The sequence below is a fragment of the Haplochromis burtoni genome, unplaced genomic scaffold, assembly GCF_018398535.1.
Source record: "Haplochromis burtoni strain Fernald_Lab_line unplaced genomic scaffold, NCSU_Asbu1 Contig_92, whole genome shotgun sequence".
Classification (NCBI taxonomy): Eukaryota; Metazoa; Chordata; class Actinopteri; order Cichliformes; family Cichlidae; genus Haplochromis; species Haplochromis burtoni.
Window position 1 is genome coordinate 881,158 of NW_024582453.1, and position 17,741 is coordinate 898,898.

The 17,741-nt window shown below is 39.5% G+C and overlaps 3 protein-coding genes across 12 annotated transcripts in view; 1 reads left to right on the forward strand and 2 right to left on the reverse strand.

Moving 5' to 3' along the window:
- Positions 1–922: 922 nt before the first annotated feature.
- On the reverse strand, positions 923–5,378 carry LOC102291573 (vesicular inhibitory amino acid transporter). The gene is made up of 5 exons (XM_005935359.3): positions 5,307–5,378; positions 4,712–4,914; positions 3,524–3,761; positions 3,098–3,260; positions 923–1,538 (listed from the first exon to the last, which is right to left on the reverse strand). The coding sequence occupies exons 1-5, from the start codon at positions 5,376–5,378 to the stop codon at positions 1,219–1,221; spliced, it is 996 nt and encodes a 331-aa protein (XP_005935421.2). The 3' UTR covers positions 923–1,218.
- Positions 5,379–5,626: 248 nt separating this feature from the next.
- Positions 5,627–12,025, reverse strand: LOC121811890. The gene is made up of 2 exons (XM_042222725.1): positions 11,304–12,025; positions 5,627–5,767 (listed from the first exon to the last, which is right to left on the reverse strand). Exons 1-2 carry the CDS (start codon positions 11,970–11,972, stop codon positions 5,627–5,629), a joined length of 810 nt encoding a protein of 269 aa, XP_042078659.1. The 5' UTR covers positions 11,973–12,025.
- Positions 12,026–13,300: 1,275 nt separating this feature from the next.
- lama2 (laminin, alpha 2) overlaps positions 13,301–17,741 on the forward strand; it is a 235,175-nt gene continuing 230,734 nt past the window's right edge. For 4 of the 10 annotated variants that reach the window (XM_005935361.3, XM_042222718.1, XM_042222719.1 and 1 more), the window contains exon 1: positions 13,302–13,766. In XM_005935361.3, the coding sequence (XP_005935423.1) occupies positions 13,700–13,766 (67 nt within the window). In that variant the 5' untranslated portion in view covers positions 13,302–13,699. Of the gene's footprint in view, positions 13,767–17,741 lie in introns of all 10 variants that reach the window. The other 6 variants (XM_014337832.2, XM_005935368.3, XM_014337833.2 and 3 more) reach the window with 3 other exon arrangements.

Genomic DNA, 17,741 nt, shown 5'->3' on the forward strand with positions numbered 1-17,741 from the left:
TTAAGTAGAAGTGCTGCTCTCAAGAAGTCACACTTAAGGAACTGAAACACGGACCAAACAGGGAACAAACCAAATGACACAAGAAGTGGACTGAAAATCAGTGGAAGCAGGTCTTATGGAGTAATGAGTCCAAACTTGGAATATTTGATTTGAAATATTGGCAGTATATTAAAAAAATGGAGGAGAAAGGTGCATTTCAGTGATGTTGGAATGTTTGCAAAAGTGATGCAATTGTGAACATTGTAAAGTACCATCAAATTTTTAACCACCATGCAGTGCCATTTAAAAAAACAACAACAACATCTGAATGTCAATCTCTTCCTTTTTAACATGACAATGATCTCAAGGAGACTACCGATGCATAAAAGCATACCTGGATAAAAAACACACAGTGAAACACTATCAGTCTTGGATTGCAATCCCCAGAACTCGGACCTCAACATTATTGAAGCAGCATGTGCCTGACAGACGACGAAGAAGCCTGGAGAGCTAAGACTTACTCCTGGAGACTTACTTACAAAGTTACAAGAAAGATGTAACGGTGGTCATACCAAATCTTGACTCTCAAGCTCATTTGAAATGTTAAGACTCTGTTTTCACCTCATATACTGTATTTTCATGCATGCTTGCATGTGTTTCAGAAAATCGCTGCAACTATTTCCTGTTTTCCAAGCAAAATATAAAGAAATAAGGGGTGGCTCAAGACGAGGGGTGTCCTGTAGGTTTTAGACGTCAACCTAGGTCAACACACCTGAATCAAATGATTAGTTAATCCAGGCCTCCAGAACTTCAAGACATGTTGAAGAGGTAATTTAGCCAGTTAAATCAGCTGTGTTGCATCAAGGACACATCTAAAACCTGCAGGACACCGGCCCTTGAGGCCTGGAGTTGGACACCTCTGCTCTAGACCTTTGTACATTATTCTTCATTGACAGTTTTCAGAACAAACAAATAAAGAGAAAAAGAAAAAAAAGTACAATTTGTACGTTTATTGGATCCTAATATACCTTACAAGCCTTTTAAGACTGACAGAAAATGAAAAACAGCGTGCCTATTTTTATTTGTACTGTAAACTATGTTTGACAAGTACAGAAGGGAAAATATCTGCTCATATATTATTTTAATCCAGGAATAAATACAAAGAAGAACTCGCAGCTGTTCTTTAACGTGACTGACTTAAGCTATTAGCAAATTTTTGCCTTTATCCATCTTCACCTCCTATAGGCCTTCCAGTAGCCTTTTCACTGAACAAATCACACCAGACACACTACAGATGACCCCCAGACTCAGAATACCCACATCTATCAGTCGGTCCTTCACAGTAAGGCGGCTCCACTGCAGTCTAAGGTGAAATAAACACGGCAGTATGAGTGTCATTGCCGCCCCGGTCACGCTTCCTGTCAGACCCATCAACAGGGAGAACCTGGGCACCAGCAAAGCCAGCAAGTATGATGTCATCAACAAGGTGCCGCGGACCACAAGTGCAGGACGAGATACAGCTTGACCTCGGTGTTTGGAGTAAGACGACATGGCAGCATCTGAAGGGATTAAACCAGAGAAGTTGAAAAGATATACAGTGGTAACTGGTAACTGGTTTATATTCACTATCAAAGAAGCTTTTGTTGTTTGGTCTTTCAATTTATGGATCACTGAACAAGTGGGTGTTACTCAACCACAGCCATTAGATTTGGTTGGATTACAGTTGGGGTTGCGAACCATCCTACTCTGACTCATTGTTTTCCACCTGCACCTGCATGTTGACTTTAATTACTAAATGACTGGAAACTGTTAGCCATGCATCATTACATCATCATTGAGTAGTGTGATGACTACATAACTGTTGACAGTCAACTATGAAAGGTTTAGCTATGGTGACCCATCACCAGTATGTTGACAGTTGGCACGTGTTGTAGGTTACTTTTAGCCTAATTTGTAGGGTTTTCCTTATTAAATTTGACTTACTGTAATTTTTTTCTTACTTCAAATGGTTACACTAATATCATTAGTGAAACACTCTCTGTTAGTCATGTGTTCAATCGTGGCTGAACGTATTGGAAGTATTTTTAGCTATTCACTGTCTGATCATATTTCTCACAGCATCAAAATGCACTAAGCCTTTAAATACATCTGCTGACACTGTTTAGTCACTGTAACTGCTTCTATTTCCTAAAAGGCTGTCATATTGATTTACCAAAACTGCCTTCTTGGGAATCATAGTTTTACTTGATATAGACTCTTTTGACAGTAGGCATTTTGAAGTGCCATTACAGGGTAAACAAAGGTGTATTTACTAACAGCAGCACTGTGTAGTACTGTTTCATTGAGACAATCCAGTGTTCTGGTTTTGTGCATGCTAGCTCACTGGAATGGCTTTGACACTCCAAACAGAACAGGCTGTTATTAATTAAATCCACATTTAACCCGCTATTATCATACGAAAATGGCCTCTGTTAAATGGCCCCATGTGGGAAGCAAGGTGGACACCAACTACAGGCATGGGTGGCTAAAAAGCCATCTCAGCTGGGTGCTCATAAATTGTCTTAGGCAGACTTGGTTTAAAGGGTTTATAGAAACAGGTTGCTATTTTTGACATCTGGGCTAATGTAGTCTTTCGTTCAAGAGTAACCTCACAGCATGAGGTGAAATACGACTGATCTGTATTTACTGGCATTTGAAAGGGTAAGCGTTAAGTTTGAGCTTGTCTTTTATGGGCCAAAATATCTGGAAGAAATCACAGCTTGATAAAGCAACATGTGACCTGCATGCTCTGCAGACTTTACAGTGGATTTATGGTTCCTTGTTAGCTCCCAAGCATGCTTTTTTTAAATTAAAAAAGGCTAAACTAGGCTAAACCTAAGGACCAACACCCCCACATATATTTGACACTACCTCCTGGTGACAAACAGACATCCACAACATGTAAACGTGGGTCTGCAAAGCCCAGTGTGCCACCTGCAGACTACCAGAGCACTACTGCCTTTAATCGCAGTAGCTTATGAACATTTGAACATCTTTTTAATTTCAGTGACCCACTGTTAGTTTTAGTATGTACCGAGACAGCACTAGGGGTTATGTTTGGGTTTTCTTTTGGTTTTACCTCTGAGCACACATGTTTGCAGTATTTCAGCAGCAGCATAGAATGGCAGAGGGTAGGACAGTTGGGCTTTAGCCAGCAGGCACAAATTGACTAGAGGTCGTAGGTCAGAGGGTAGATTGTCTGTGATGACCTCACTGGTTTCTGGTCCCCAGGTTAACACCGCCTAATGGAGGAAGAAAACAATCAGCCAGTCTGTTTGTCAACTTATCAGTTATATCAAACCTTAATTGCGAGATACAATTTCTGCTCTGTTTAAACGTGCATGTGTATTAACAGCAAAATAATAAGAATGAAAAGCTTTAAGCAAGGGAAGTGCTACTGCAAACTCACATGCTAATGTTACAAACTTAAAAACCCACTTTTGACCATCATTTAACTGAAGCTTGTTAGCCTGTGCAATCATATGTTTTCCAAGTTGTCACTAACCATTAGGGAAAACATAGTTTTCATGATGCAAGCTGCTCCATGGGTCCACCCCAGCATGACATTAAACTGTCCCCTGTCTTCCATACTACCCTCTAGAGGAGGGAGGAAGATCTGCGAGGTATAGGAGAAGATGATGACACCGACGGAAACGAGGAAGTCCTCTGGATCCACAGAGAGAGACAGAGAGGACCAAGACCAGCTGCTGGCGCAACTCAAACAGTACAGCATGACCAATAGGCTGTGAGTGAGACAAAATAAAAGCTAATGAGAACTGATTAATTAAAAATTTATCAGCACAGTGATAAACACACACAACAATGTGGGGCGCAAAAATCCTAATTACGCCGAGAGGAAGAACAAAGTGATGAACTGCAGAAAAAAAAACACAACAAATAAAGGCAGAAATTATTAACGGGGTAATAAATTAAACTCTCTGAAGAAGACAGTTTAATCAAAGTCTATCAGCAACATCTTAAACTATTTTAGCCCACTACACAAATGAAAAAAACACTAATAATTGTACCGGATGACACTTTAGAAATGCATTAATTTTAAGAAAGTACATGTAATAGTATGAGAATAGTTTAATTTACAGATTTACCATAAATCACTAAACTGAATTCAACACACTGTACTGTAGCTTGATACAAATGAGTCATACTAACTGATGTCATCATATCTTATTCATACAGTCTACCTAATAAAAAAAATGGATATATTGATGTTGATATTCAACCAGTTACACCAAAGCACTTTATGATTACATGGTTTTAATTACACGATGAATTAATCTAACCAGCACTGCCAAAGAGTGGAGTGAAAACCCAGGCTTTACAATTTCTGTTTTTCATGAACTGAAAGTCAAAGTGTGTGCTTTAAAAGATCAGACAGCTGTAAGAACCCTGGCAGCTCATAGACGCAACTCCGTGCTTCTTTTCTCATGCAAGACACCTGGTGTTAGAAATAAATCAAACAAGCAGGAACAGCGGCGTGTAGCAGGTGAGAGCAGACGACTTAAACAGCAGCAGCTGCACCGCGATCACACGAGCGAGAATGAGAGAGCAATTTAGACAGCGCGCCTTCCTCTCTTGATTTAAAATGATTGGTGAGTTTTTAAGGCGATCAGGTCAGCCAGTACAAATTTGCTGGAGTGTTGGGACAAATGAGTTGCTTCTTTTATTCTGTCACCTGATAAGTATGTGAGCCAGGGAACAGAGGAGGCTGAGAGTGGAAACTGGTCTGAGATCAGTCAGAAGCAGACAGGGCAGAAGAAACACCAGAGACACGAGTGAACACACTGATCGAGGAACAGCCACCCAGGACAAACTGTCAAACAACAGGCTTGTAGAGACGAGTAGATAGAGGGTACAGGTCATCAAAAGTTCAATGACCTGAAAGACAGCACAGATGTATATTTTTACTTCATATATTTACTGTATATTGTAGGAAAGTAAATAAATGGCCTTTTTCTGGATACACATATAATATTAGTGCATCTTAAATATTGTTAGATTTTGAGTTATCTAAAAGTTAAGTCGTTTCAGGTTTTTTTCAGTGTAGAATGATGTAATTTCACTATCTTCTAGTGCAACTCAGTTTGAATAAAGATTCTTTTTGAATTCTCTCAAAAGTGACAATATTTTAAGACTCTGCCACAAACTTAGAAGATTGTTTGATTGTTTCATCTGCTTTAAAGAAAAGTTTCGAGTTCATACGTTATATTGCAGAGCAAAAAGAAAAAAAAGGAAAATAAAGTACTGTGTTACAGTTGAAGGCGTGTTACCTGAGCTACATTTACCATCAGACCTCCAACTCCAGACCAATTCGGCCACAGTCCTTTGCAGCAGGCCTCCATAATGTCCTGATAGCTGGTTCGGACCCGGACCTTTGAAACTGACCCAGACCCACCACTGAAATATACCAAAAACAACTATTTAACAGAACTAGTAATGGCCTCATTACTTTGTTAAAATGCTTGTGCATTTGGTAAATGTAACAGTTCCCTTAAGTATCTCAATAAAACGAGACACTTAAGGTTACTTTTAGTAACGGGCTCACAACAGGCACTGTCATATTGATATTGATAACAATGTGAAAGAAACTCTACCTCATTTCTTCTTCATATAAACAGGACACCAGGGTTCTTCCTGTGTGGTTACAGACCCACGCTGAAAGAACCAACAGGACCAGACCCACATAACCTGACTGCACCAGGGCGAAGGGCAAACCCAGCACAAAGATACCCTTTGAGAAAAGAAAAAGTGCATTTAAAAAAATGTAGGTTTACGAGTAGGCTAAGAAAAGCTCGAAATGACAGACGAATCAAAAACAGCTTAGATGTTCATGTAAGATCATGTAAGGGTGAAATTTCTGGCTTAATCTGCATGTCGTTACTTCATCTTTGAAGGGAGAAATTTACTCAAAATAAAACAAACTTTGATGGTGGGTTTTGTTTCTGTTTTTCAGTGTATAAATTGTGCATAGTCACACATCACAGATGCACATTTTCAGTGAAAGTTCAGGCCAAAATCAAATTTGCACATTTTAAAGATCATCTTAAATGAAACCGCTCACATCAGGAGGTTTTTTTTAATACATGTGAATTCTACCAAGCTAGATAATTCAGAAATAAACAACCTAGATCGATAAAGTACACTACAACCCAGAGGGTAATTTCTTCTTTGTGTGCACACAAAGCTAAATTATAGACAGAAAGAAGGTGGGGGAATATCATTATCTTAGAAAATAATCCACCTTGAGATGACTGTTCTCATGAGATGGTACCATAAAAATAAAATTCCATTAAAAAATGTAATTGAAAGGTTTGATATTATTATAAAGAATATATCAGCATTACTGAAATTCATGCAATAATCATCATCATGAGACCCCAAAGACAAGAAATCTTAGTCAAAGTTAGATTAGGATCGTGCATACATACGTTAAAATATTTTTTTTAAATGTGAAAATTCACAACCTAAAGTGGAAACTGAAGAGCAAAGGATGGCTGAGGAGAAGAGCGAGAGCAAAGAGATGAAAGGACTCTTCATGGTTGGATGATGAGGAGGCGAGAGAAGAGTTTTGGCTGGATGCCTGGAGAGTCTGAGGATGCAGGAGACCAGCAGGAGCAGAAGGAAGAGTAGAGTCGAGCTTTGGCCCATCACCAAGGGAAAATGTAAGTCACTGCCAGAGAGGGAAGATGGAGGAGAGGGAATGGAGGTGAAAGTGGGAGGTGAGGAAAAGAAAAGAAAAAACAGGGAGACTAGGGAGGAGGAGAAAGACACAGACAGGAGAGAAGGTTGGAAGGAGAGGTGCAGCCTCAGCGCCAGAGAGCATGAGGTTGGATGATGGGAGATCAGAGGAGACAACAAGCTACTTTGATGGAGTTGCTGTGTTTTGAATGTTGGAACACGGAGATATGCAGACTCACTGAAAGAGTTGTGGAAGCACATCACAGAGCAGACATAAGCACACACTGTGGATGCATAAACAGACAGAGACACATTCTCTCTCTTTCAAGTTGCTATTTTGTAACTGGTGACTGTTAGGCATATGCTGATAGAGCTTTGATGTTCAAATGGAGCTGCTGGGGATGAAAGCAGTTTGAGAGGAATCTGACGCTCAAGTATTTGATTTCATCTCCCCGCCGCTCTCACTGCACTTCTGTTTCTCTGTGTTTTTGCCAGCTAATTCCTAATTGGTTACTCTGAGTACAACCAAAAGCAGCTTCCAATCACAAAGGGGTACACAATAAAGGAAGAAACAAATCCCTGATTGGCTCGAGAGAAGCTGTAGAAGAAGTTTTACCCCTACCCCCTTTTATTCTGCCACAATATGACAACTCTAGTATCTTCTATTTACCCAATACTACCTTTATACTCTTTCATATCTTACACAGGAAGCATTGGCAAAACAGTGAGAGTTCTTTGGCATTACATGCTAATAGAATAAAGTTTATTGCACATTCACTGCACCATGCCTGGACTTCTGAGTTAGATTTCAGCTCCTGCCCCTCAGGTCATGGCCAGTATTTTATGCATGGACATGCCTAGTTGGCAAAAAGTGACAGAGAAATGTCTTATTTTCTGCCATGGGGGGATTAGATGATGCTGAAACAGGCAGGTTTGACATTTAAATAACTGAAAGTGACTTTTTTTTAAAACCAGGAACAAAGAACTGTTCTCAAGTTCAATCAAACCTGCATTAGAAAAATCAATAAAACAACAAATGGATGTGCCTAATTCATGCATTTGCTGTTTTTCTCTTTTCACTTTATTAGGAACAGGGAGATGCTCATTGAATCTAATGACACGGCATATGCAACTCGATGGATTTAGGCATGAAGAAGTTGTCAAGATTATCTGTGGACATTTAAATCAAGCCTTTAAATAAGCACGAAAGGTGATTTGAAGTGATATGTAATGTCAGATGGTTGTTGGTGTCTGAGTATGACCCGTCTGGTTTGAGCTGACAAGAAAGCAACAGCAATTTGTTATTCATTTGTTGCAACCAACGTATGCAGAAGAGTGTCTCTGAATCCACAATACATCGAACCTTCAAGCGGGCAGGCTACGGCAGCGGAAGACCACACCATGTGCAAATCCGGTTGGTTGAGAAGATTAAACTGAGGCTAAAATTCACATGGGGCTACAAAATTGGTCATTGGTCTAATGAGTCACAATTTCTGTTGTGGCGTTGGTATATATAGAATTGAATACATTGAATATAATTAGAATTTGGTACAAATAACATGGGTGGTTGTATTTTAATGGTGTAGGTAGTACTTTCTTGGCACTCTTAGGCCCTTTAGTAGTTTAAATACTATAGACTACCTGAGTGTTGTTGCTGACCATGTCCATCTCACTATGCAAAGCATGATGGCTGCTTACAGCAGGATAACGCATCATGTTACAAAGCTCAAATCATCTCAAAGTGATGTTTCAGGTTTTTTCTCAGCATGACAATAAGCTCACTGTACTAAAATAGCCCCCACAGTCACCATATCTTAATCCAACAGAGCACCTCAGGGATGTGGTGGAGTGCGAGATTGACATGGATGTGCAGCTGACAAATATGCCGCAACTGCGTGATGCTATCATGTCAGTATTGACTAATGAACTAAAATGCCTGAGGAGCATTTCCAGCAGCTGAAGACAAAAGGGGGTCAAATCTAATACTAGCAAGGTGTACCTAATAAAGTGACTGGTGAATATATGTATTATTATATTATCATATATTTCTTTAGCAAAGACTTATGAGTTGGTAAGTTCACTAGTTTAAGATGGCTTGATGTTCATATTTTTCAGTTATGGTTCTTTTTAGAGTAAATCACGATATATCTAGACTGAAAAACATATTCTGATTTATAGAGTATCTATATTGTAACTGAAAAGTCTCATGAGCGTGTAGTGTTGCTCAGTGAGTTCGTTGTCATGTTGTAGACAGAAGTTTATAGAGTGTCTGCATACGATTAGCCTATTCATCGGTAAACAATCAGCTATAGTCGTTATTTTTGATTGATCATTTCACTGATCGTTTAAAACTTGAAATGTAAAAATCTGATGCAATTAGTTCATTAAGAGCATTTTTTTAAATGGGGCGAATGAAAAACAGACATTCAGTTTGTAGCATCCCAATAAGTTTTTAGTCTAAGCAAAGCAAAAGAATAAAGGAACAGATCCTCCTTTTCTCAACCATCTTTCCAAAACAGAACGAGTACATTTATTCCCCTCTGGCTTCTGTTTAGATCAGAAAATCACGACGACTTAAATTTTTCAGTGTGGCTTAAAGTAAAATATCACTTGTAAACAGAAAGCATGTCAGTCGCAGCCATTCTTATTCTCAATAACATAAGGTCCATATCTCTAATTTGAAACAAAGACACACAAACTGGAGCTGCCTCATTAACAATCAGATTGGAAATCAAACTGAGTTTCATTATTCCCATGTCAGGAGCCTTGAGAGCTGGAGCTGGTTTTTGCATTTTGGCAGCAAATTTACTTTCTAATAAAAACTTTATTAAGCTGGCAGACAGTCAATTATATTGGCATCAATAAACCACCACAGGAAAGTACATATTTTCTTTTTAGCCTTGATAGGAGATAAAAGTGCTGTTCTTTTCCCATTATTTAGACATTTGTTAGCCAAACATCAGATCTGTGATTAATGCCATAATATTTCTTTACACACCACAGATATCCTTTGTCTTTGATCGCTGCCATGTGATTGTTCGTCGCTGTTCGATATTTTAGTATCGAGTGAATATTAAACCATAACCTGACCGTCTGTAACCTCAAGTGAAAGCATTACTGAGCAGTTCATTTAGTCAAGGTCGCTGATTGAGACAGAGGGCTGCAGGTAATGAACAACCTATAAAACATTAACCAATCCAACAACCCTGGAAAGTGTTTGTGCTGAGGTAAAAACACGCTACATGAAAAGTATTCAGATCACACTGGGGTTTGGAGCTAAAATAAATAGCTGGGAGCATTTAAAAAGCCATAGCTTTAAATAAGCAATTTTAATCAGTAATACAGTATATATCACAAGCTGAATTTTCACTGGAGACCAGGATTCTGTGGCTTGCTTGGCACAGAAACTGAGTCTCTAAGGAAAACTGGAATAAAAAAAAATCTGGCACTCAGATATAGACTGCCGTAAACAAACCAAGCACATAAAATACTTCTCTACTAAAAATCATGTGCTAGAATATGTGTTATGTGCTTATACAATGGGGTTAACAGTAAGGGTTTCGAGCAATCGAACACAAAAGCATCTGATGCAAATTTACCTCCGCTCCCGAAGGAACATGTTTGCATCTTAATTAGTCAGCATTTATCTGCATATGACTGTGTATGGATGCATACACAGTATTCATACCCTAATGTCATAAAGCATTCTCTATGGCTCCGGTGACACTGTTCAATTACACCAGAGTTATTCAGTTAAAACACACGTGCACACACACGCATTTACGTGAATGCAGTGGTTGAATAGAGCCCAGCATTTAGAGCAAGAGAAGCTATTAGCATTACTGCCACGAGGACACGCTGTGACCGGGGAACTGTCATTTTTTTAAAAACGATTTTATTCACACTTAATTTAATTATCAAGGCTCGCGAGTGCCTGACAAACAGCCTGCAAGACAAAAGAAAGCATTGTTCAGTAATATAAAAACACAAAAGGAGTAAATGAAATAGGCTGCTTCATGCTTTTTGAATGACGTGTGCAGCTTAACACCTTCACAGTTGGCATTTCGAGTTGTCATTTTTCAGAGGAAAAATAGATGTGGTGCATTTTCAGCTGCACTTAACAAAAGATGTGTTATCAGAAGACAAACATGAGGGCTTTCTTTAAAGTCCTGTTTGAATGCTGCCGCTTTAAACGCTGAAACACTGACTCAAAAATCTGAATTGAGTAAAAGCACTCAATAACTGGATTAAATAACTTTGACTAATGTCTTTTCATAACTGGATAAGTCATACTAGCAACATGCTGAGTTATTGCATTCATTTGGCAGGGAACAAATCAAGGATTGTGTGTCTGTAGCTGTAGGAAAGGTTGATTGGCATGATACAGGTGCGTGAAAGTTATAAAAGTGGAAGTCTGAAAAATGTGCTGCATTGTAATGACCTAAATTATCTGTATTGCTGCTTTACTGCTTTTTTTTTTAATCACTTACATGAGGTATGGCATCATGAACTTCTAAAGCAGGGCATAAGAACTGTTATATTTTCTTTTAGGAAAAGCATTTTAACCATGCATGTGTGTATTAGTGTACCTGTATAGCATTGGTGATGTTCCAGCCAGCCTCCCAGGCTGTGATGGTGGGAGAGGGGTTCAGACCCAGGCTGCAGGTTTCAGGGCTCTGAACTGAAGTAACCAAACTCATGCTCCCACTCTGTTTTTCAAGGCGTGTACAGAGCTGAGACGTCCCTTCTACGGGTTTCTCCCCCTCTTGAATCTTCTCTACATCTCCTGAAACTCTCCATTTTACCACTTTCCCTCTAGGAAGCCCAGATGGTCTGATGGACTTCTTCTTGTTCCCCCGGTTTTGGCTGGAACCTTGATTCTCCCAACTCTCGCTTCCCATCTTTTCACCTCGCATCTCAGATAATCTTTTTTCTTTTTCATTGCTTCTGCTATTTTCCAAACAAAAGGGCTCTTCAGTAGAGACAGCGGAAGTTATGGTGAAGGTCTTGGTTCCAGTGGAGATTACAGTAGCCCTGGTTTCTTTAAAGGCTGGGCTTTCCCATCCTAAGGGGCTGGTGGCTCCGTTATGAGCTGCTATAGAGGGCTCATCTTTGCGTCTGTCTTCTCTTGATGACGGTCTGCTGTTTATTCTGTCATCAAAATGTGGATTAATATTGCTTGTGATGTTGTTAAAGGCTGATCTGTTGTCCTCACAGTAACTTCGGTTTAACTCATCACTCTGGGTCAAAACCAGCATCTCTTCATCTCCTTGAAAGAACCTGTAAATCAAAACCTCCTTTGAGAGCTCATGATTCCTCCCCCATCTTTCATTTTACAAAGAACTTCTAAATAATTTTTACTCCTCCAGAGGTTCCACACATATTCAGACAGATAACAAAATAGGAAAAATATCAAGAAGTATGAAAATAAATCTCAAACCGTCAATAAAGTTATATCAGTTGTGAGAAAATGAATCTGTAAAAGTTCACGAAAGTTATGTTATTATATGTATAACATTACTGTAAAAATATAGTTCATTTTTAAAGTGAATTTATATAAATAAATATATCTCATGATGTCACTAACCTTGTTGTTCGGTCCAGGTGCAGCCTCGACATAGCCCATCCCCACAGAGACCCAGCAGCACTCCAGGGCTGCTCAGGCCCACGAGCCCAGTGAAGAGAGCCCATCTTCAGCCTTCGTGTCTGCAGAGTAAGCCTCTCTGTCTTTGGAGGTCTTAGCCTCCGGGGGAGCTTAACTCACACTGGACACATAAACAAGCCCAAACAAAAATTCTCACCCAAACACACACAAATACAGGAGTAACATATTCACTCAAATTAGCACATCTGTGTAAGTACTCAGAGTCACAGGTGTGTGAATTGACTGACAGGTTGATGAGCTGTAACATTATAATATGCCAGTGCTTTCAGCGGGGAAGAAGTAAACAGCTCTAATGGCCCTGAGTACACTCAGGGAGTGGAGGCCATTGTAAACAAGTAAACAAGAAACACCCTGAATTCCCGTAGACAACCCTACACCACTACATTTACATTTATCTTACTGCTGCCAAACAGCAGTAAGATAAAGTAATTTATTCTATCCTAATTTATCCTTTATGTTTATAACATTGTATTTGAAAATTGCTTTAATTCCACCCTTAGTCTAATCCTTCTTTTAACCCAACATATGGAGGTACCAACACCTCTAGTTACCAAATATCGTACATCTTTAACTTTAATGTGCAGGTCATGTGTATGTATCACCGTCTCTGATTGTTTCAACAGATGGAGCTTCGTGTTGTTTCACATCTCACTTCATTCTTTAAACTACAAGCATTTTTTTTTAACTTAAAACTTTTTTTTGTCCACAAATAAGTAAAATTGTAAAATAAACTGATAACAGTACATGGCTTCCCCTTATTTAAAGTCTCTCCAGTTTATCTGTGATTTAATGTTGTTTTGCCCCAGAGTGTGGTAAGTTTTATGGGGCAGCAGGAGGAGCCATAGAACAGTAGAGCACATCTGGACACGTGTGGACCAGAACTTCTGGCTTTTCTGGTACTGTCTGTGAACCACTACTTTTCAAACTTTTCCCTCTGCTTCTCCTCTTCTCAGAACTGATGTAACACTTCACTGGCTTTGTAGCATCTGTCTGAGTGTTCTTGTCTTGAAGAACACATTTTGGTTACAAGACCGCTCATTTGGATGTAGTGTTGTTGTTTTTTTCACCTGCATCTCCCTAGGAAGGTTTCATATTCCATTCCCATCTCCCCCACCCTTGCTCCCGCCACAACTTTTAGAGAGGAGGAGAAACGAGAGGAAGAGGAGGAGGAGAAGAAAAAGAAGAAGAAGAGAGAGTTTGGATCAACTTCTGTTAAAACTTTTCTGGCGTTTAACTCAACATTGAGCCGCGCGAGAGGACGCCGCGGACCCCACATCGCGCGCGCGGCAGGCTACACCATTGCAACTCAGACAGGACAAAATGAAGTTGCTTCTGCTCGTACTTACGACCGCGTTGCTATGGCAACACTGCCAAGCCCAGCAGAGGGGTAAGTCATCAGCGACTGATAGATAATCGATACGCCGATACCCGGCGCTCTCTGCTGGAGTTCTTTACACAGAACCCCCAGAGCTCATTCGGCTGTGGCTGTTTCAGCGTGTCCCTTAATGAACCACTCAGTCAGTAATTAGCTACACCTTTTAACTTCCGGCTATCAGTTCAGTATATTTTGTATCGGTTTAGTTGCGAAGAAGCCTGCCTTTACTGGCTGCAGCTTTACTTTGTTTTCAATAAACAAAAGGGAGGGGAAAGTGTGTGAAAATCATTCAAAGCCTATTTAAACACGTTTGTCAATGAGCACAGCCGTCTGCTTTAGCCCTAAGTTAATACTAGCACTTGATGAAAAGATGTTTATGGTGGGATTTATGCCCGCTTTGTCTCTTGAATCTGATATTGAAAAAAAAAAAAGAGAAACACAAGTTTAATGGGTCAGAGACTTACTGGTGGATTTCGTATTATTTTTAGCCACATAAATCAAATTAAGTGCTTGACCTTAAACATAATTGACCCTGGCTTAGCTGTACTGTTATGTGTTAGACAGATGTCACTTGGCTTGCTCTTTTGCAGTTACTGCTGCAAAACAGCATACACTGAGTTTATGATGATCCATGTCACTGAGTTTCACAAAATACAGCCTTCCTAGTATAGAGTCCTTCTTTTTCTTTCATAAAGTTTATGTTCCACCTACTGCAACATCATCAGAAACTTATTTATTTATTTTCAATCAAAAGTCACATTTCTTTGGTCTCCTGTCACTGTAAATATAGACAATGTGTATATAGGCAATACTTTGTAGATGCACAAAGTGACACATTTACATCTAAGCACACAAATACAAGACCTACGCATCCGTAGCAACGCGTAACATATGTGCACTATTAAAAGTAATGTCTCTTTTCTTCTTTTTTTCTATTCTGTAACTCACCTCCAGCCCCAGCTTTAAGGGCTCTTAGCAAGTTACAGCATTAGGCAGGGCCGGTTGACCTCACCTGGGAAAACCAGCAGTTTCTAGTTTACTTATTCACACTTCAGGGGCAAAAAATAGTACTGTTTGGTCAAAGCCACTGGGATCTCATAGAAAACATTGACAAAGTCTGGAAAGTAAGGCTAGTAGCGCTTTCACCCAGGAGACGGCGGTTTATGTCCTGCTTTTTTCTAATTCTAATTTTCACTTCCTTCAAAAAAATGAATGAATGTACTAAAAAGCCATGCTAGTTTTTATTTCACATATTGATTTTGCAGTATGACTTTAATATTTTGTCAGAAAACCCAATATAACAGAGATTAATTCAATACCATTACAACTTTACGATTAGAAAAATCATCTCTAAATCTTTTTAAAACATTATGTGTTTGCAGAACCAATGCTCTTAATACAGTACTAAAAAAATAATTTTTTTGAACATTTTTGGTGATATAAAGATTGTCCTAAATAATAGGAAACTGATGCTAACATTTTTTAAACAAACAAAAAACTAAACAATCTGCATCTGTGGACACCAAAAAAAAAAATCTAATAGTCTAATAGAAGTAAGAATTAAATTTTTAATTAGAAGTGCCCTGAAATGCACTCGAGAAAGAAATACTGCTCTTTTTTACTTGGTATGTGTGCAAGGCTATGAAAGATTAATTCATTTAATGTGTGTGTGTGTGTGTGTGTGTGTGTGTGTGTGTGTGTGTGTGTGTGTGTGTGTGTGTGTGTTAGGGCCCTGACACAGTCAACAATGAAAAATGAGCAACGAAGCCTTGAGCAGAGATGGGGATTGACAGCTGAGACAAAACCAACATAACATGGTGCACAAGAAGAGTCAAAATATTCACGCAAGCAGTGCTTCTAAGAGTTGTTAAGCAAATTATCTCACAGATCCACAAAATGCATTAAAACTGGATTGGAAAAGATGAAATAGTTGCATCCTGTGCAGGGAGCTGATCAGTCAGGTGTTTGAACATGAGTGCGTGCAGAAGTTCTTTGCATGTGCATGTTTTTTTCAGTATGAGGTGATGGTGACTGTTGCTCGAAAGATGAAGCAAATGTATTGCCAGTCATGCTTTTTTCTATTTATCCTCTTCAAACCATCTCCAACTAGTCTGTAAACCTGGAGTGCTCTGGACCTCCCGCAGAGAAGAGGATGGGGACTGCCATCAGGATGTATGTGTTTCTGTATATTGTTTGTGTGCGAGAGATGGAAAATGAGTGAGCTGAAGAGGGTGGAAGAGGCCATCTGCTTAAGAAGCCTCATTACCAGGCGTGTCAACCAGGCATGCTCTCCATCAGCGACAAAGCTCAGAGAGACACTAGGAGATAATCAGAAAGAGAAGAGAAGGAGGAGGCAAGCTGAAAGAGAGAGGAAGGGGGATCTGTTTAAGAGTTGTTAAGAACTAGAAGAGGGATAGAGAGTGGACTGATGAAACAGGTAGACAGAAGGTTCAGAGGATATAAGACAGAGGATGAGGTTGAAGTATAGATGTTCAGCAAGGAAACCAAACTACACTAGCAACTAAACAACAACAGCTTGATTGGAAAAGAAGATTTTGTCATTCTCCAATATTTATTTTTTGCCTGTGAGAGGGTAGAACTGAGATCATTTTTGTTGATCAGGAAATAATGGGTATTTTTTGGTCATAGTGGAAGTTCAAGTACATTTCCTGGAGAGTCTGGTGCAGAATACACCAGACCTTTCAGCTTCAGTGTGGAACATAAATAATGATTCGTTTTAACTGATGTATTCTCCTGATTCTTGTATCTGAAGAAAAAAATCTTTGCGCAGCTTTGAGGGCATATGAAAGGATTTGTCTGTGCTGTTCTCACTGGTTTGAAGTTGGGAGGGTGAGCTGGAAAATGTGATGCTCTACATTTCTCTTCATCGATAATGAGCTATCAATATTTGAATCTGAGGATTTTTTCTGTTTGTTTGTTTGTTTCTCTTAGTTGCCTCAGCATTGACTTTTGAGTGTTAAACACTTCGGGGTATTTTTCCCCCTTAAACTTGGATTCACTGTTGATTCATTATCTTTGCTTGTTGAAATTTTTTGAGACAATGTGAAATCGGGGTCTCACAGCCACCATTATTTGCTGATATTATATGGAGTGATTGAAATAATGAAAAAAGATCAACAGATTGATGAGAAAACACTGAGGTTTTGGCAAGTGATAATCAGTGAACATTATGTTGAGTACTAATGCCAATACATTGCTATTTGCAAAAACAGTATGCACTGGTCAGCCAAAACATGAAAAGTAGGTCTGTGGTTTAAGGCCACAGACCTAGAGACTGGTCGGCGACCTGCTGGAAACCACTCGTTGCTTCTAAAAAATTTATATTCCCTGAGTGGTTGCTGGAGGCTGCTGGCAGTCACTAGGTGAAATTGGCTGCAAAGAGCTATATGGACTTGCACCAAAAACTGCCTTGTGATTGCCTTGATTATTAACAGATTGCTGTGGTCGCCTGTAATTTGCATGTAAGACAGTGCGTTGTTTGCAGTTGCCAAATACTCATCAAGTAGCAGTGAAACTGTGAGAATTGCAGCGCAAACTGGAAACGGAGTTTGCCTTCAAAGTAAAAGTGCACCATTCAAAATGATTGGTTGTACTGGTAGGGTACAACTTTTACTTTGAAGTTTGGGGTGCACGTTTACAAGTTTCGCTGTAGCTCAGTGAGTAGCTGACAAGTGTTTGCAGACAAGTTGGTTGGTTTTCCCTGCAAACTTCAGGTGACCATGTCAATCTGCTATTGACCACCAGGAATCACAAGGTTTTTGGTGTCGCACGCTCTTTGCGACCGATTTCACCAGGCGACATGCAACAAATCTCCAGCAAACACTCACTAACCACTTTGAGAATACTTTTTTTTTCTCTAGTGGCCAGATGTCTGTGAAGGTTCTCAGTCATCCAGGTCATCGTAGTCAAAGGAGCTTGCAAAGAAAAGCGTCTGGACTTCTTTAAGTTGCTTGAAGACGTTTCACC